This window comes from Calidris pugnax, unplaced genomic scaffold, assembly GCF_001431845.1.
Source record: "Calidris pugnax isolate Ruff unplaced genomic scaffold, ASM143184v1 scaffold5, whole genome shotgun sequence".
Taxonomy (NCBI): Eukaryota; Metazoa; Chordata; class Aves; order Charadriiformes; family Scolopacidae; genus Calidris; species Calidris pugnax.
Window position 1 is genome coordinate 3282625 of NW_015090814.1, and position 20547 is coordinate 3303171.

Genomic DNA, 20547 nt, shown 5'->3' on the forward strand with positions numbered 1-20547 from the left:
ACCCCACGCCTCCTCTTCCAATTACAGCATGTTTATAATAGTTCACAAAGCCATCGATGCCTCAGAACCACCGATAAATTCCAGGCACTTCTCCAAACACAGGATGTCTTCAAATGCCTTTGCAGCTAATTCTTGGTGCCCTAAATGCCGTTTCCTCCAATTTGTTTCCATATAAAGAGCTTAATCAGCTCCAATACCAACGTCAAGGACTCCATATGTGAGATTCTCCAAGTGTCTCAGTAGCTATTGCTGGTCTCCCAGAGGGAATAAACCCATTAAAGCCTTCGATAAATGGCCAGTCTCAGTCTCACAGAACTGACTAAACCCACAGGATTTTTTTCATGGCATTTCCTGCAACACAAATTCTCAAAAATAGTGAGGAAAAACCTTGTGCTTCTGTTTTCATTCTGGAATATCCTGACTTTCCACAGCGCATCACTAAATATCAATTTGAAAATGGTTCTAGACCGACACTTCAAAACCCTTATAAACCCATTAAAGCCTTCGATAAATGGCCAGTCTCAGTCTCACAGAACTGACTAAACCCACAGGATTTTTTTCATGGCATTTCCTGCAACACAAATTCTCAAAAATAGTGAGGAAAAACCTTGTGCTTCTGTTTTCATTCTGGAATATCCTGACTTTCCATAGCACATCACTAAGTATCAATTTGAAAATGGTTCTAGACCGACACTTCAAAACCCCTTCTATTACATTTTTTTCTCAACTTATTAAAACCATGACACATATCAGTGATTAAAATTTAATAATTTAATTAAAAATAATTTAATTCTGTAATTTTTCAAATTATCAGCGATTAAACTGTCTTAAAGTTACCTGCTTTAAAGGTTAGTTTCTATTACATTTTTTTTCTCAACTTATTAAAACCGTGACACATATCAGTGAGTAAATTAAAATTTAATTAAAAATAATTTAATTCTGTAATTTTTCAAATTATCAGCGATTAAACTGTCTTAAAGTTACCTGCTTTAAAGGTTAGACCTTGGAACAGCGAAGCTGATTTTATTTCGAAGAATACTGGACCTTTGACCATCATCAGAAATCATACTAGAGTTTTAATATCTTAAGAACAAAAAAGCATCCAGCTTAGAAAATTATTACCGACTGTTCCTAATATGCAAAATAAGATGTGTATGAATTCTACCCAAGATGAGAAAAGCAAAGTTCTTTGCCAACACTCACAACTAACTAATACCGGAACCCAGCTATAGAGAAGAATATATTTTTTTGTTGTTGTTTTACAACAAACAATTCTCTAAGTCAAATTGAAAAGATGGTATCTTCAGTCACAAGACAGGATTTCCAAAACAGCCAAATAAAACCTTTGTTTTCAAAATATCTGTGTTTTGCTTAAGGAGGCTGTCAAAAGTGTACAACATGAGCAAAAGAATGGAACACCGTATCTTGAATTTATCCTAACCAATGTCAGCTCAAAGTCAGGAGCTTGTATTAAGATGAGGTAGAGCTGGGTACTGGATATCCAATATGCAAGAGATGTAAGAAATTTTGGGGCATAAACAGCAAGGGTTATAACCGAGGTGTTACTTAAAAGCAGAGCAACATTAGCTGAGACCAAAAATAACCGAAGACCTTGGAAACTTCTACACAGGTAGAAGGCAGTTGATTTCATTTAACATAAACAAGATGCACAAAATCATAAAAGTACCTTTTCAAAGTTTCTAAGTTCTTTTTACCATACCATTATTTTGTCAGTAACTGAGGACTCTTAAAAATATTTAAATAATTTATATATTTTTATTTTCAAATAGAAAAGATTCATTATGAGAACTCTTAATTCTACTCACTTTGGATCTGGTGGTCCATCTGACAGGGGCTTCATGGAGAGTTTACACAGTGACCTGAATACAAGGAAGGCATCCTTTTGTAAAATGTGGGAAAACTTAGCACCAGGGGTAGGTCCTGAAGAATTTCCAGATTCCTAAAGAAGTTAACATATTTCAGTATTCCATTTTGCATTAGCAGGGTGTGTAGGGAAATCCCCACCTCCTAGCAACAAGAAGTTAACATATTATACAAATATAACCAATTCACTATAGCCTTACGGTCTCAAGAATAAACTAAAACAAAACAGAATATTCTGCAGTCCAGTTAAAATGGACAAACTCGCTAAAAAAAAATAATTGCCCTCTCACTAAAAAGTCAGAATTAATTAAGGATTGTCATGAAATTAGGTAAGTCAAGTTTAAGTTAAGTAATTTGCAGTGAATCGCCTTCAGACATTTTCAGTAGGTAACTAGTTTAAAAAAAAAAACTTGACATTTTAATAGAATGCAAATAGTTACATATCTGTGGCAAGAGATATTTGGTAACATTTCTATGGTACAATCATCACCCCTATGACTAACTTCTTGCAATTCTGTATTGTTGTTCCTTATATAAGCAACACGTTTAATATTAATCTTCTATTTGTGTGGCATATGTGACTATAGCTTTTTAAGCTTAAAATCTGTTCTTTCCAAATCCAATTACTTAGTACATTTCGACAGCAGATACCCTCTGTCAGCTGATAGTGCACACATGCTGATACCTGATAACAACAGGAGGAGTGTATTTTCACATCTTTTTGTTAATGAAAATCAAATCCTCTCAGACATGAAACTTTTTATCTGAAATCACTGCAGAACATCATGCTATAGGCTTGAAATTTCTATTTATCATTTGAAAAGAGCGCACTGATACTATACAAGTATGTCTATAATTGCCTATATTTTTCACTCTATATACTGAATGCCAGTTTATAGTTTCTCAGGAGCACTTAAAAAACGGGGAACTGAGTTCTCTAATCTTGGAACAGTGTACTCTATGGGCCAGATAAAAATATGCCAAGATAAAAAAGGCATCACATTCAAAATTTACATGCAAAAAAATAATTTAAATAGTGCATTAAAAAAGAATAATGCTTAGAACATGACTTAATACTTGAAATTCATCTAAGTAACATATTTTATGGAATTATATTAAACACCCTCTGCACAAGTGTTGGGCAACACTTAAAACATATTACTTTTTTCAGTATTTCCTACTTTATAACTGCCTGTACCTGAGTATCGTTGGAAGAGACAGATAATCTGTCATCAGGTAAAGATGGTGTATAAGCAACAGAAATTGGAGTCCCTGGAATTCCATTTGCCTGAATGTTTTCACTGTCACTGCCATCCTCTAATGTTACAATTGTGCCATCACCACCTGTACTTTCAGCAGTCCCTTCCACATCTATCAGAAAAGATGTAAAGATTACAAACAAATGTTACATAAAAATGCATATTGAAGAGAGCTTTTAAATCTAACATTTAAATACTAGAACAATCATAGGCAAAGTATCAAAAGGAGGAGCTTAAGGCAGAATCTACACGGCATTATATAAATAAAAAAATCCAAATATTCTTAATTCCAACTAATGAAAATTACAATTAAAAATTACTTATAATTTTACATTTCTAGGTTCACTGTTCTACCAAGTTTCCAAGAAGTACTAAGAGGGGGAAGTCACTGATTTGATATAGACTTTCTAACAAACTGAAAAATGTAGGGCTACATTGCACCTACAGACACCTGCTAATTTGTGATGAGGTCATGTGGAAACTAAACAGAAATAGAGGAGTAAGACTTTGTATTTAAAAATAAATATTTCTCTTCTCTCCAATGTAATTAGTATATTCTCTCCAATTAGATAAACTAATGCATAAAATCTTGTCCATTTTATTGTCAAATAATACACAGCTAAGATCAGACATGTTTTCTTCAGCGTTGAAGTGTTATTTAAATAATGACCTATTTTAGTTAAATGTTCAAAAGTGTTAAAATAATTCTTAATGCCAAGATTCAGACTGCAGTCACTATTGGCTAGACAGATATTAATACCTCCAACTACTATGTTCACCATCTCCTGCACGATACTTTCAACAATTTCTTGCGCCTTCTCTTCACACTCATTGCTTTCACCATCGTACACTCCTCCATCAGCTTTAGAAAGACCTTTAAAAAGAAAAACAGACCCAAACAAATATTAATGAGAAACTCAGAAATTAAAGAGCTACTTTACTTGCATTTAATATTTAAAAATTCAATTACAAATCCATTAATAGGAGAGTGTAAGTTAAAAAAAGTGCCGTGCTTGGATGCTTTAGTATTTGCAGAACGTAAGCATTCCAGTGTTTAACCTGTAAATGCTAATTAATCCACAGGCCTATGCCAAAAAAAGACATCAATTGTGTATTTTCACATTCATTAAACACCGAAAAACGATTTTGAGACAGTATTCTCTCTCAAAAACTTTCACAATATTACATAGGTGCAAAGAGGAATCCTTGCTACAGTGACTAGGATACGTGTGATAAAGTTCAACAAGTGGTAACAAGGACAACAGGCATTTTGTATTAGTCAAACTGTTTGAAAAGACATGCCTGACTCCAGATTTGTGAGAGAGGGGGAAAAATGACAATCCTCAAGCCTTCCTTTTTACAGACCTTTTCCCTCCCCTCCATGAAACAGAAATACACACTGATTACTTTCTGCTGCTGTGGCTTGGTCGGCTTCTGTCTGTTCATTTTCAGCACTGGAAATATCAGATCCATTTTCTGCCTCTATGTCTTCTTGAAGGTTCTTGTCCACGTCGTTCGCGCTGTGGTCGAGCTCTCTCTCGTGCTCTTTGGAGAGCTGATCAGCCTGTGTTGGAATATGTCTCAATGGAGGTGACTCAGGCTCATGATGGCTTACTGGAGACTGCTGTAGATGATGCTGCTGCCTGTGTCTCTCCTTTTCCATCTGTTTGGCTTCCTGAAGCTGCAAAAACATTTCCAATCGCACGAGAATTTCACTATCAAAACAAAGCAATGAGCTGTGTACATATTGTATACATCATTTTACACACATGAAATCTCTATTGTCTCTGCTTACGCAGTGCTTTCATAAAGCTGCAAGTTTAAGTAAATGCATCCTTTGTATTATTGTAAATAATTTAAGTATCACGGGATAAACCTTTCCAAGAGGGCTGCTTCCCAACTACACACATTACATTTCACTGTAGCTTCCTTGTGGAAGAGGGGGATGACTCAATTACACATAGTATGGACCAAGAGTTGTCTATAAGGAAGTTCATCCAGTAAATGTGACAATATACAAGGACTGCATGGAGAAACATCAAGGCAGGTTTTTTTCCCTTTTTGAAAGCTCTCACAAAGAGAAAAATATTGGAGAACTTACAAGTGTTCTGTTATCCTACAAACATGTGGTAGGAAGGGAAAGACTGAAAAAAAAACCCCAAAATAAAATAGGAACCTGACTAAACATCCAGGGGAAAACCCAAAACCAGGAGTTGACACTGAAAAGAGTAGCACTTCCAAAACACTACAGAAGGCAGATCCTTAGGAAAGAACCATCATACCTAAAACTGTGAGACAAAGACTATTTTAGTTTTGTGGTTCCTTGATCTGGAATCTCCAGAAAGGGAAGGATTCCTGTAACTTGTCTAATGGATGGGGACAACAGGCATTAAAGTGAAATCAAAGCAGGGTGTCCTTTGAGGCAATGTTTCTACCCCTGCAGAGCCTAGTGTTTACCTAAAGTTTTGGAACTTTTTATACTTTTCTTTTGGATACTGGGATCTCAGCCCTTTACTCTTCCTATGTTGCATCTTTTGGGGTGCTACAGATCCCCTAAGAGCTCAAATAATTCCTTCTAGCATTTATTAGCCATCATATTAAAATAACTGCCCTGAGGACATAAAACAAGCAGAACTGCTTATCAACTTGCATAAATACAAGATTTATAGTTTGGCAAAAAATAAAGACTTTCTTTGTAGAATAATAGTAATAATCTTCTATATTAAGTTGATTCAAAGGACAGTAACTGCACAGATTTCTCAAAGCACTGAAGTGCTGCATGACTTTTGCCATGAGTTATCATAAATATAATGTCTCATAAATCATCGACTGTGACGGCACCATGTCCCAATGCAGCTGTTTCTAAGAGAAAAGTAAGAAAGTACTACATATTCTCAGAGAAAACTTAAGAGTTTGTAATCATACAGCAGAATTATTTCTAGAAGTAGCCAGGAATTCAACCAGATGTCAAATGTGGGCATCTGCTTCTTCCTTTGTTTGGGGTTTGAGTTCTGGTGGTATTTTTTTAATAGCAATTAGGACAATTACTTTGCCTATCTTTACTATCAGCAGTAGAAGGCACAGGGCATACGCTGGGGTCCCTCCTGACAACTCACAACAGCAACTTCAGTGACATATAAGTATCTGTTAGTCACCACTTTGCATTAGAATATTAAAAAAATGTAAGTGATTACATGACTGTAAAGGTTTGGTCTTTTTTTTGTGTTTGGGCAGGGGTTTTTTTGCTTTGTTTTAGTAATTTAATTCTTTGTAAACATCATAAATTCTGTGTTTATCATAACAGTAGCATTGGAGCATTTCACAAACATTGATGTATTCTGTATGTGCTCATACACAGGTAGCCTGGCACCTCCTGACAACAGAAACTGAAGTTGAGTTCATCCATTACAGAGAACTGGTATGAGAAGTTTAAATCCTATATGCCACCCTCAAAAATACATTTCACACTTATTTCAGAGTGCAAAACAGAACAAGAATAACATAAGATATCAGTTTCTTTTTTTTTTCCAAAGTAAGTTAGGAAAGCCAAAAAGCTTTAATAATAATGACAAAACAAATCTCTCAATCTGCTTTTCAGAGTTATTTTCTATACAAAGATACTGAGATACTCACGGCTTGATTTTCCATACGTGCAAAAATGACATTCAGCATTTGTGTTAGAGTGGCCTTGGCTGTGGTTTGATTGATGAGATTTTTGCTTGCTAGATAGATATTGTAACATGTTCTTACAGCTTGTAGCACTGTTCCTTCGTGGATTTCTATGTGTTGAGATGTTACTGCAGTGAGTAAAGCCTAAACAAAAACAAACACACATATAGATGTATATTTTCCAGTCAAAACTTCTATTGTCACATAGTTTGTAAATGAATAAATATCAAAATTCATACATTTAAAGTATAACGCAGTACTTATCTTGAACTGCAGTTTAATTAAGTTTTCCCATGTACTCTTCTAGCCATATCAGAACACCATACACACATACCAGTTATATTAAACTGAGAATATTTTTAATCAACATGCCTAAAAAATACACGTTTCACAGCATATAACAGCAAGTAACCAATGGAGTTATCAGACACGTACTTAATAAAAGTCATCCTAGAATTTTCTAGACAGAAAACATGAACAACAGACTACCTGTTAAAATCTGGAAAGCAATCCAAAAGGCCCAAAAGTTGTTTTACAAATAAATGTAAAGAAGAACAAAGACTGAGTATGAGATTAGGCAGTTTTAAGTGGGACAACTACACACTCTTTGGGTGGATGCTAGAATATAGCATTGCTCTCTCTGTAGAGATTCACTTCTTCCTTTCCATTTGAGCTAGTATCTGCTTCTCTTTTTTTTTTTTTTTTTTTTTTTTTTACCAAAAAGAGGCAAATAAGCCTCTAAAAGATCAGGTAACACAGAAGCAAGGAACACATTATCCCTTCTGGGAGCCAGAGGCAGGATGGATTAAAGAGCAGAAATAGAAGCAGGTGAAAGCTGAGGACAGGGTGTATAGACATTGTCAGAGGTGCATGTTGGAAAGTGGAAGGAAAGGAAAAGAGCTTGGTCCACAGTAGAACAAACATGTTTACACTAATCATTGCACTCCAGTAGAAGAAAACAGGGAATTTTACGCATTAAAGACTTTGACAGAGTTCATGATTTAATGGGATGTTTACAGTAAATAGGAAAGAATTGGAAGCACTGGAAAGGTCGTACTTTTTTAAGTTTATCACAGTTAAAACCAAAAGTTATTTTAAGTTTTTTTGTGTACTTTACTCATCAAACCATGTCTCATTTCTCTTACTGACACTGTCAGCACCTCTGTCCACACATGGCACGAACAAGTGGAGGAAGAATAGCTATTGCACACTCAAACCCTTTAAAAAACTGTGCAGCTTAAGAGGAGGAAGAAAATCAAAGACCCACCTCACCGAGCAGCTGCTGAAGAGACCTGAATTCTACTCCTAGATAATCCATATTAAGACAAATTCACTGAATAATTACATCTTCTATGCAGACTGAGAAAACAGTCTTTCCAGCAGGGCATCTCCTTGCAGTTATCTAACTTTATAGAGTTCAACTTTGCTACAGAGGTCCTGACAGTCACTTCTTCAGGTTTCTTTTCTCCTCAGCCACTAGAGACAAGGAATTCTACTGACTAAAAATGCTTACCAATTTACAAACAAGTATAGTAACTTTGATCTTTTGCTAATATCTTTCATATTCCTTCCAACTTAGGGCCATCCTCAGGTTACTAGTCATGCTCGCTTCACGTCTCAATGCCATTTCTCCTCCTCTACTACTACAGTCAGGAAGAAATATGAGAACGAACAGGAGAGAGGAAGTATTTTACAATTATTTTCTGACAACATTCTTCCCCTTCAGCAGCTTCCATTTAGAGCTCAATTAAACATCATCACCTTGTTCTGTGTCATAAAAGAATACATCATTACCACAACTGGAGTGACAGCTAACCCTGAGATACGACAGGTTAAAAGAGGAGTGGTGGTCCTGCTCCTCTGATACTGAGGTGCTGGAGCGGGTCCAGAGAAGGGCAATGGAGCTGGTGAGGGGTCTGGAGCACAAGTCTGGTGAGGAGCGACTGAGGGAGCTGGGGGTGTTCAGCCTGGAGAAAAGGAGGCTGAGGGGAGACGACCTCACTCTCTCCAACTCCCTGAAAGGAGGGGGTAGCCAGGGGGGGTCGGTCTCTTCAACCAAGGAACAGGCCATGGGACAAGAGGAAATGGCCTCAAGTTACACCAAGGGAGGTTCAGATTGGATATTAGGAAGAATTTTTACATGGAAAGGGTTATTAAGCCTTGGAATGGGCTGCCCAGGGAAGTGGTGGAGTCACCATCCCTGGAGGGATTTAAAAGATGTGTAGACATAGTGCTTAGAGATACGGTTTAGTGATGGGGTTTTTTTTAATCAGAATTAGGTTGATGGTTGGACTCGATGATCTGAAAGGTCCCTTCCAGCCCAGGCGATTCTATGATTCTGTGAAACCCTTGTCAACTCAGATACTACACAACTAGGCCATCCCTTTCTCTCTTTTATCAGTTTTACTCAGATTAGTTCCCAACTTTATTCGGTGGCCACACAGCTACTAGGCCCAATGCAAGGAGGAAGTGGGAGGGAAGCAGAGATGAGAAGACAACAACCACCTCAGCAACAGTCCCCATTTAAGCAGGATTACACAAACTCTCTAACTGCCACACAGAAATACACGTCCTTGAGAGGTGGGACACCAAAAGCTCTGCCTTTCTCCCAGCAACTTACTGCTTACTTCCAACAACTCTGGGGCATGAAGTCAATTGTGCTATTTTAATGGCAACATATCCATACAATTAAAACACAACAAAAAAAACCCCCTACATTGGCTTTTCTAGTGTTTGGGGTTTTGTTTGTTTGTTTTAAAAGTTAATTTAGTTTATTTAGTCAAAGGCTGAGGGACTTGGGTCTTTTCAGTCTGGAGAAGAGAAGACTGAGGGGAGATCTGATCAATGCCTATAAATACTGAAAGGGTGGGTTTCAGGAGGATGGGGCCAGTCTTTTTTTCAGTGGTGCCCAGTGACGGGACAAGAGGTGATGGGCAAAAACTTGAACATCGGAAATTCCATCTAAACACAAGGAGGAACTTCTTTCCTGTGAGGGTGGCAGAGCCCTGGAAGAGGCTGCCCAGGGAGGTGGTGGAGTCTCTTTCTCTGGAGACATTCAAACCCGCCTGGACATGTTCCTGTGCAACCTGCTCTAGGAGGACCTGTTCTGGCAGGGGGGTTGGACCATCAGATGATCTTCCAGAGGTCCCTTCCAACCCCATATCATTCTGTGATTCAGAGTATAAAATGCAGGCCAGGCCAAGGGATGGGATAGGACAATGTCTGGGAGCAAAGCCCGGACAGGAAAATGCCTCTCTGTGGAGGTGAGAAGAGCAAAGTACTGCAGCGGCTCTGACAACTATTGAGTCACAGCATTAGGGTGCTCTCTTCTACCAAGCTGATGATTTGCTGCTCAAGGCTTCTTGCAGTTGAGTTCCCACTTCCTCTGCTCACACTTAGCTCATCTGTTTTCATCCAGTATCTTCGTTGTGAGCTAAGGAGAGATGACTAAATAAAAAAAGCCTACTTTTCTGGACACCTCCCCTTTGCTGTTTTTTAGGCACAGAAGGAAACTTTTGTAAAAACATAATTAGCACTACCTCATTGCACTTCAGGTCCTTCCACACAAGTTTTCTCTGTCACAAAGCCTACAAAAATACCAGCAGCCATCAAGCTTTCCTTGTACTGGAAACTCCTGGCTATCATCCTGCCTGTGAGACTGTTTCTTTAGGCTTTCCTTCCAGTCCACACCTATTGTTCTGTATTTGAGAGAAACCCCTTTGTTCTGTGCCTTTACCTAGTTACTAAAAATAAAGCTTATTCATTTTTATAAACAACAACCAGATGGGTTTGGGAAATGAGAAGAATCTTCAGGATGCTTTCCTGAGTTACAGATGATCATACCTTTGTATGATATCCATGCTATTTTTTTCTTTCAGCCTGGAGTGTGTTTGCTTATTTAGTGACTTTCCAATTATGTAAAATGAATGTATTAGAACAGTACAGGAAGCATCGCAACTTGTGAGGCAAAACAAATATAACTAAATTAACATTAATTCTCTACTAGAAATATCCAGCCACTACCTGTACCTGTAAACTTTTTGATCCTCTCACACTGAATATTCCACAGGAACAGAGTGGTTACGGTGAAAGCACCTACAGCCAGGAAAAGGTCTGCCCAAGAGGCAGCTGCACCTACACGCAGACTTGCCAGGAAGCCAACTTTTCAATTCAGGGTAATTTTTTTCTTTCTCTCAGCCAGCTCTGATCATCTTATCTTTGGAAGATTCATGACAGTACAGCTGTCATCTGTTCAGTACAGGCTTACTCTGGGTAAAATACTCATAATTCAGTTGCCTGAGACAGTGGCCCTAACCCCTCTCTCTAGTGGATTAGCTACTGGAATCACATAATTCCATTTTCTTTGAGAAGAGGTGTAGGGTCACTTTTAATAATAATTTTTTTAAGTCAACTTGAAGTCCCAATTAACTTATCATAAAATAGTGTGTTACTATGGACTGACTTTTGGAAAAACCCAGGAGACTTAAGTCCTTGAACAAAACATACATCAAATAACTTTCACTGATAAATCATTTTTCAATGAGTGACACCAAAAAACCCCATATAGAATGCAGTAATATACTCCTCCAAGCAACATCTCATTTGTGAGCAAGTGATTAAGGATATCTTCTGCTTTTTACCATTTCTAAATCATGCAGTCATTTATGGTATACATTTACCACAGCTTTAAAAGACTTACGTTTACCTAACTTAGTTTACCAACTCTGAATACCTATAGAAATACACTGTAAAGGTATGAAAAATAGAAAAATATAGTGCTTGCTTACAGCATGACTTTACATTCAAGACAGTGATTTAAATCAACAGTGTCATATATTAGATTCTACACCTGATTTCAGTAATAATGGATCATTAGTTAACACTTAATATTTGATTAAAACTAGTATTTTTTTCTACTTAAATCAATTTTAAGAAAAAATAATCCCCAGTCACAAGCATGTGGTCCTGAAAGAGCCCTTAACCACGCTGAAGGATTATGACTGTGGAGACTGCAGAAAGAACAAACTATGTTTCAGTTTCTCCCTTGTAAGAGAATTTAAAGAATATAAATTATGTGAGCATCCAAAGTTTTAGTTAATCCCTGGAAAGTTAGATGTTCGCAAAGAACTGGAATCTAGTATGGAATTAAACAAACACATATTTTGCAAAACAGAAGTATTTCATGTCCAACTCTGAAAACATAATACTTCTCTCAAAAATTAAAATTCCAAACTGATAGGACAGCACTTTCAGGTTAAGTAACCATTCCTAGCCATTGACTTAAGAAGAAAGCCTAAATATAAAACCTCCTGCATCATTATTTCAATTCTCAAATCATTCCATAATCCATAGATCCTTTTATTCTCAGCAGGAGGAATTCAGCTTTCTACAATCTTTTTTAAGGGAAAAATAACCACACGACTGCAAGATATTGTATATAATTAAATTACTAAGACAGCATTTCACACTACTGAAACACAACAGGATATGGAACTGAAGAAGTTTTTTCTAAGGGTCTTCTCAATTTGGAATCATCAAGTTTTGTCTCCTTATTCCTCAGGATTAGTTGATCTCATGGCCCCATCCCTATTCGGGATTAAAAAGGCCAAACAGAAATGGAAACAGAACTCCAACTAAACTTCTGCAGGTGTCAAAAGGAAGTTTGGATGCACAGACCATAGTAGCCATTGCAGAGCAAGCCTGAAGGCAAAAATAATGGAATCATGGATTGGTTTGGGTTGGAAGGGACCTTACAGATCATCAAGTTCCAACCCCCTGCCCTGGGCAGGGACACCTCCCACCAGACCAGGTTGCTCCAAGCCCCATCCAGCCTGGCCTTGAACCCCTCCAGGGATGGGGCAGCCACAGCTTCCCTGGGCAACCTCTTCCAGAGTCTCACCACCCTCGCACTCTTCCTGATTAGAAGAGATCTCTTCCTGAGATCTAATCTAAATCTCCCCTCCTTCAATTTAAAACCGTTATCCCTTGTTATCCCTCAGGCTCCACTCCCTGATCAAGAGTCCCCCCCATCTCTCCTGTAGCCCCCTTTAGGTACTGGAAGGCTGCTATAACGTCTCCCTGGAGCCTTCTCTTCTCTTCAATCAAGAGAGGCAGTTTCAAACATAAGTTGAATAAAGAATTTTCAATGGCAGCAGTAGCATAATTACTCGCTTGCTTTTTGCCCCAGCAATCCCCACCAGAACAACTGAAGAAGAATTTTCATGGCTTCCCATAAAAAATTACACCAAATCAAACTAAACTAGGAAAGGAAGGAAGGAAGGAAAAGGGCAATTTCCCTGTCTGGTTCATCAAGGAATCTGCAGATGAAGAATGGGGGGATTACTGAGATGAGAACACGCAAGCAGAAATAGGGCAGAAAAGTTAAACTGGCCACCAACCGCCAGACATCCTTCTAAGACTGTATACTTAAAAAGAGATAAATTACACTCCCCAATCTCAGCAAGATTATTTCCTTAGTAGTCAGCAGAAAGGTATTTTCAGAATGTCTAAGTGGCACCGGTTGTTGGGAACGTGCTTAAGATGACTCCACCACTGGAAAGCCATCTAGTAACCAGCAAACAGCACTGGGTGCAAACTCTTTCCCAACACCAGCTCCCAGGTCTGAGACTGGGGGCAGCACCCTACCTAAGGGCTCTCCATTCAGCATGGAGAACCCAGACAGCCCTCCAGGGAGGAAGGGATCCGAGTGATACAGGTTCTCTTGATGGAAGACTCATCCTTTGAATCCTACTGGAGAAGCAGGGTCCATGCTCAGCCCAGAACTGAAGAGTTATGAAGCTTAAGAGACTTGGCAGTTTCATTATTCCCCCAAAGGAAGTCAAAGGTTCTGGTCTTTGCTGAGATTATTTCTAATTTTGACACTTTTTGTAGCATCCAGTCTACTGACCAACACAAAGTCACAACAGTACTCTCCACATTCCCAGGTACTCTAACATGGCAATTACCTAAGTCTAAACAGTCAAAAAAAGAAGGCACTAAATTAATTTACACAATTAACGCATTTTACAGTTGTTGAAGAATTTACTTTCTCAACTATTTTCTTGGACAGAAGGAATTTCAGCTCACAGATACCCCTTTTTCAGGCTGGAGGTTATCTTTTTAACATCTTGACCAAAGGCTGAAATGACCAGAATAAGAAAGCACTCGGATAGAAGGTATCGCAGCAAGAGGGACATATAATGGTTTCAGCCACTGAAAGTTTAAATCAGCAACAATTTCCCTTTCCAAGGTGAAAAATGTCTTAAACGCTTGCGAAAAACAACTCAACAAATCTAGACATCAGCAGCATAAACCAACATTTGTAACAGCTATCTGCTGGAGAAGTGGGATGTCGAGAAAAAGGAAGATTTGAGTGATGAAAAAGAGAACAAACTACCTTCTTTGCAGCAAAAAAACCACAATCTGCAAGAAATGTCAACACCTTGTGACATATATATACAAGAAGACGAGGTAACAAACGCCCCATTCCTCTTAACTAGATTTAATTGTGTCTTTCACTACTGCTCATCATCACAACCATTGGAAGACGGGTGTTTCAGGAGTACGGTATGGTATTCCCACTAGGTGGCTAACTTCTATTAGTTGGCGTAATAATTTCCCATAATAAATACACATAATTAATGGGTGCAATCAGAAATCTGCTGAGGTTACCCAGAAACACTTACTCGCACAAACTCCTCGTGACATGTTTATATAAGCCATGGAAAGAAACCCTAAACCTCCTTCAAGCAAAAGTCTGTGACAGAGCAGCACAAAGCTGCCATGGTAACGCCTGGCTGCCAGGTCTAATTGCATTTCATAAAATAATTCCAACATGGTTTTAAAAATCCGCCGCTTAATTACCACCCTCCCCACTGGGCGTGCAGGAATATTTGAGAGGAATTCCTCACAATTAGAGAGCTCCACAGGTCTGCTGTGAATGAAATTTCAGCCAGTGGTCTGTGCACATGACTTCAGGTCACAACTGTGAATTCACTCAACATGCCATGGGAGACAGCAGGGAAAGGAGCATAAGAAAGGGAGCTTCCACCTCAAACAAACAGGATTAAGGAAATATTTTAAAATTACCAGCACATCTACAAATGAAACACTTTAGCTTTAGAACTCTTAGGCCGTGAATGCCTTTCTGCTGTCACCACCATAAATACTGAAGTATTAATCATATTACCTTTATTATTTGTAGCTGAACCCCTTCGTCTGTTTGAGGGCCTTGAAAGCAGCCACATATTGTCTCAATAATTCTATCAATTAATTTTTTGCCTGGAGCTGTACTGTCTGGAGCATTCCCTGTCAAGTGCCCGTATGCTATAAGTTTCTGGAAAGGAGAAAAAAAAAAAAACAAAACACATTAAAAAGCTTAAAAAATAAGTCAGCTTTTTGTTGTAATAATTAAATTCACTTGATAGCTCTAACTTGGCACAGAATAATTAAACCAGTACTTTTTACCCCAAGTCTCATAAAACATCAAGGTTTTTTTTTTTTCAAATGTCCTCCAGATTTATTTAACTTTCACTCAGCAACTGCAATGCATAGTGTGTCTGCAAGCTTAACATTAAAGCTTTTGTTCATCAGTTAACGACGTTTTAAAACAAACTAACATCACACAAGTCTTCATACTTAGCACACAAATGCTTGTAAAGCTTAAAAAGTACAAGAAGTAGCGAGGCAGCACGGCGCGAGCGCACGCCAGGCATGCAGGGGCCTGTCAATGTAAATATATTTTAATTGAGTTCACTGTTGGGCTACTCAGGAGAAGCAAATGGCTACATTTCATGCTGTAGAATTTTTGAAAATATTACAGGAGCCTATAACGTTGGAGAAACTATACATTTCAAATTGGAGATATCTTTCTGCAATTATAAACAGCATAAAATGGATTTGATAATGCTATACCTGCTGCGTTAGTTCAACACATAGATATACACATAAAATAGGTAGTTGTGCACTAACGTAATAAAACTGATCCAAAGATGTAACTGTGGCAATATATATATACTAAAATAAACATAACCATGCACTACATAATAAATAAGACATGCATTCACCTGGTTGTGTGTGCAATAAAGCAAAATAACAGAAAACCAATGACATTATTCTTACGTACAACCGTACTTTCCCTCCGAACCAAGAGAATTTTCTAGCTGACAGTTGAAGCTGATCTTCGTACAGACCTGTAAACAATCTAGAGAGGTGCTGACAATCCGGGGACACTTGGACTGACAGGCCAGCTCAAAGGGTAGGAAGTATTTGTCGGCTTCGATAAAGCTCGTCTTCGATTTCACCGGTGGAAGAGTGCTCGAACCAGGCTTGGCTTCTCCATGAGGGGGACTAAACAGAAGGATGGGAATTAGAGGGCTGGATCTCACAATATTTATGCATGGAATAAAATAGCAAGGCAATTAACATTAGGAATGATAAACACAAAATTAACACAATAGTAATACGATCACATAAATATTCCTAACGGCTTTTATACTTCATCTGTCTCCCTTTATGGATCAGGCAAATTGACCCATTCGCACACTAAGCAGGTATTCAGTGATCCTTGCTGGTTTGAAGGCATAGGAAACAAAGGAAACAAAGACTTGTTGCCTTTGAAAATAGGAAAGGACAAAAACACAGCTTGCCAAAAATTTTAACAACCCTGAAAGTTAAGAACTGCTCAACTACTGTATTACGATACGAATTTGGTTCACTTCTTTAGAGAAAATACATCGATTTTTGAGATTCAATCCTATCTGAACTTCAGTCTTGGACATGCTCATGGAAAAAACAAAAAAACACCAGTGGAAAAAACCCCAAAACTTTGCTCTATCTGTGCTTCAGATGATACCATAGAATTTAAGAGTTCAGTGGTTTCCAATGTATCTCACTTGGGCAATGTATCTAAAATGAGTAACTGGTCAAAATTGGAGAAAATTATTAGTTGGTGAAGTTTTATTGCTTACAGCACCTTTAGAAGGGACATGCTCGTTAATACTTAGCTAAAAAGGACAATTAAGAATGGGGAATTTTTGACTAATTTGTGTGCATCAATGCAGTTTGCCTTTGACTCAAAGCAAGAGGTTGGGATTTTTCATTTCACAGAACAGCTCATCACCTTTATACAAAGCATTCCTGACCTTTCCTGTGCACACGTATGTATCTTTACATAAAAGGTAAACTACACTGAATTAAGACTTGACAAGTGGTATTTAAAAAAAAGAAAAAAAAAGAGTGTAACTTTGTATTCTGTAGTGAAAGATTAAAAATTTCTTTGTACCACATTCAAAGAGTCTTCCTTGTTCAGGCTGCTTTAAAAGGGCACTAAATTCTAAGTCGTAGTAGTGAATAATTAGTTTTAAAAGTCTACTTTCCACTAAATAACTTTTCTTTTGAACGTTTAAGGGTTTAGCCCTACATATTTATTTATTTTTTTCTAAAGAAGAGCAGAGGTTTGTTTTTCTGTTGGATGCGTAACTTTATTGCCCAATATTGTTTTGTTGGAAACAGAGCTCTTTTGGACAAAACCCAAATCAGATAAGTTGCAGAGGAAGGACACGATTCTTCTATGTTTTTAAACCTCTCTGAAATTCTTATAACAGCTTTTCTCTGAGGAATGGAAAGGCACCATCTCTTGCTCATGTCTTATGACAAGACTGTTCTTCATCTAGTGATTATGTCTATTGAAACCATTAAAATTAGGTTAAAAAAGCACTCTGGAAATAAATCCAGAATTTTTCAGAAACAAGGAGCAGGCCACGGTAAGATTCCAAACCTGAAGAACCCAGGCCACAGCCAGCAACTGCAGAAGCCTGAAGGTTCTCTTAATTGAAAGCTATTGAAAAATGCCCAAAACAATAAATATGGAAGAGGATGCTCCATTTGTCTCTGGAAAGGTAACTCAATAAGCTCATCACCTTGCTGATGATGAAGAGAAAGGGATAGCAGGGAGAGGGAAAAAGAGAAACCCAAAAGGTCTTTTCCTCTTAATGTCAGCAAAGAAATTAATTCAGCTGTTTTTTTTCCAGCAGACTGTGAAATCAGAAACTTTGCCTAATGAAAATTATCTACCAAGGGATCTACCAAGCACTAGGATTATGATATGTGCTGATATTTATGCATCAGCCATAGAAACACACTAAGGTATGTATCAAACAATGAATTCTGAAAATTATTTTGGCAGCATTTGCTGTGTAACGGTTACATAAATCAGCCTGTCCTTTTCCGTTCCGTTCCCCTCTGCCCCACTACCAAACACCAGTTCTGCTGAAAAAACACAAACAGCAAAACAAAAGAAGCAGTTTCCCGTGTAAAATTTCTGGGAGGTGGGAATGATCTATTTTTGATTGCATTCCAGGTTAACTGTGACATCAGTTTCCTTGAAGAGGGACTCAAAAAAATTAAAGAATTATCATTAGAAGCCCCTTGTCAGGACATTTAAGTCTCAGTTACACAAATAAGAAACTGAAAATAATTTGATAAATTAAGACGTTTCTCTATTCTAAGATGTAGAAAAAGAGTATTTTCTACTGCATCTAAAAAATTTGACTCTACAGTAAGAATGGGTCAATCCATTCACAGTTTCCAAGTCCAGCAACGCCTTCAGAGCAGCAAAAGGCTGCTGTCAAAATAAAGGCAGCAGTGAAGAAAATAAGCCCAAAATCTATTTAGAAACTGTACATAGGCAGGTTAAGACATACACATTATATCCCCCTAAAATCACAACTTCAGTTATTAATAGGACAGAATTTAAGCATCTAGAGTTTAGAAATGGCTGAACCCATGCTTGTACCCCCCTACCCCCAAATCACAACTTCAGTTAATAATAGGACAGAATTTAAGCATCTGGAGTTTAGAAATGGCTGAACCCATGCTTGTATACATCATTATAATTCAGCATTCTCATTAGTTTTAGCACGGCATTTAACTACAGGATTGGATATTACCTTTCCTTATTCAGTGCCCAGAACAAATATCTCTCACTGAATATTTAACATGAAGCATTTTTTTCCTCATGATGCCTGACAATGTGGACTTTTGCTCTATCTACACTGCTTTAAGTAAAACCTGTTATAAAACCACATTATTACTTTCTCTCTGTGTCTGTCTCGTGGTGCTTGGTGTAACAGTTTCTAACAGTACACAAATATGAAATTTATTTTTACAACCTTATTATAAGCTGAGGATCTATTGTCTTTATTTTGCTGGTGGAAATTGAAGCACAAAGACTCAGTTGGATGCATACACTGATTTTTACGTGCTCAATTTTGCTAAGCTGCAAGACAAATTTTTTCAGCGTTATTTGATATTAAATTGTCCTTCATCTTCTGAACCAAGGTGTCCACTGGCTTCCTTTCCAGCTAGAAGTGCTTTACATTTTCCAAACCAAAACCTGTAGGTTGCAGCTCAAATACCCAGGAGACAAAGCCGAAATCATTAGCAGCCAATTTTGACCGCTGGGGTTTAAATGATTTGCCTAAACCAGAAATTGAGTTAGAGAGCAGAACGCAGGGCCCCGGGCAGCATTCATCTGGTTAAGCCATAAGAAGACTTTCATCATCAGCTTCACCCACCCATCTCGTTCTTTCAACAAGTGGCATAAACAGTCTTTCCCACACAGCCCTGACTCATGGTTAGCAACGTACGCTCAATGAGGAAGAAGATCCTGTGGAACATGTAATTAACTACTAATAAGGGATTCCACAGTTTACCGATACTTAAAAATTTACTTGTTGATGGCAAGAGAATGCTGAATGTCAATTTTGGTTTCTACCTTCACTTGTAGAGGAATTGCCTCCAGAAATCTCCACCTTTTCCCTAACAAGGTCCTTCCAGACACTATTTTTCCAAATGACACTAGTTTCTCTACCCATTCCCACTTTCTCACCCCAACCTTCCCTATCTCAGTCCCCGTTCCTACCCTCCCCTCATCAAACAACATCAACCTTCTCTCTCTGAACAATCTTCTGCTCCATGCCTTGCACCAGAACAGCCAGTCACAGAACCAGCACGTTTCCAGATACCACAAACCTTACGAAATACATCAAACACACTTTTCAGAGCGAGCCCAGACTCCCGGCGCAGAAAAAGCAACATTTCAAGAAGTTAAAAGCACTTTCACCCAATACGATGAACTATCACGTACCTTTGCTTTTCTGTTTCAGCCTTTATTTCCTCTGTAAAATGAAACAAAGGCATAGTTATGGAAATGCTATCATAACCACAAATATAAAATCAAATAACTGAAAACGATTGGAAAACAAAATTATTTAGGCAAACATTTGGAACCATGATTAACTTAAAACAGAAAATATATGTTTATAAGCAATTTCCTATGAACTTCTACTCTCCACCTGCATTGGTTGCAAACTGTATAAAAATTACTTTACAAATCTATATTAAAAACTTAATACTTAAATTTGTATCCAGTCGTGCCAGCTAAACACCACATAGAATGTTTCTGTCAAGACACTGGTACGGTCTTTTCACAGCTATTGTATATAGAAATAACGGGGAAAACACAAATATTATTAAAACTATTTATTAATACAGGATATACTGCTTGTTAAATGTGGATTTACAGAAAAACAATAAGGAAACCACCATTGCTGATTCTTACATGAAACCTCGATGGCTAATTATATTTTGTTTTAAACAGTGTCAGACTGTTTAAATGACTAGACAGGAGGAAAAAAAAACCCTCTGTAGCACCTCTATTTCATACTATTTTAAG

General features: G+C 37.8%; 1 protein-coding gene across 1 annotated transcript in view; it reads right to left on the bottom strand.

Annotated features, from left to right (window-relative positions):
• The window catches only part of ARFGEF1 (ADP ribosylation factor guanine nucleotide exchange factor 1), an 84237-nt gene extending 64225 nt beyond the window's left edge, over positions 1-20012 (bottom strand). The window contains exons 1-8 of the mRNA XM_014939599.1: positions 19960-20012; positions 16004-16160; positions 15001-15147; positions 6777-6956; positions 4551-4824; positions 3904-4017; positions 3083-3255; positions 1827-1960 (exon numbers count right to left, since the gene is read on the bottom strand). Of these exons, the coding sequence (XP_014795085.1) occupies positions 1827-1960; positions 3083-3255; positions 3904-4017; positions 4551-4824; positions 6777-6956; positions 15001-15147; positions 16004-16160; positions 19960-20012 (1232 nt within the window). The remainder of the gene's footprint in view (positions 1-1826; positions 1961-3082; positions 3256-3903; positions 4018-4550; positions 4825-6776; positions 6957-15000; positions 15148-16003; positions 16161-19959) is intronic.
• Positions 20013-20547: the final 535 nt, after the last annotated feature.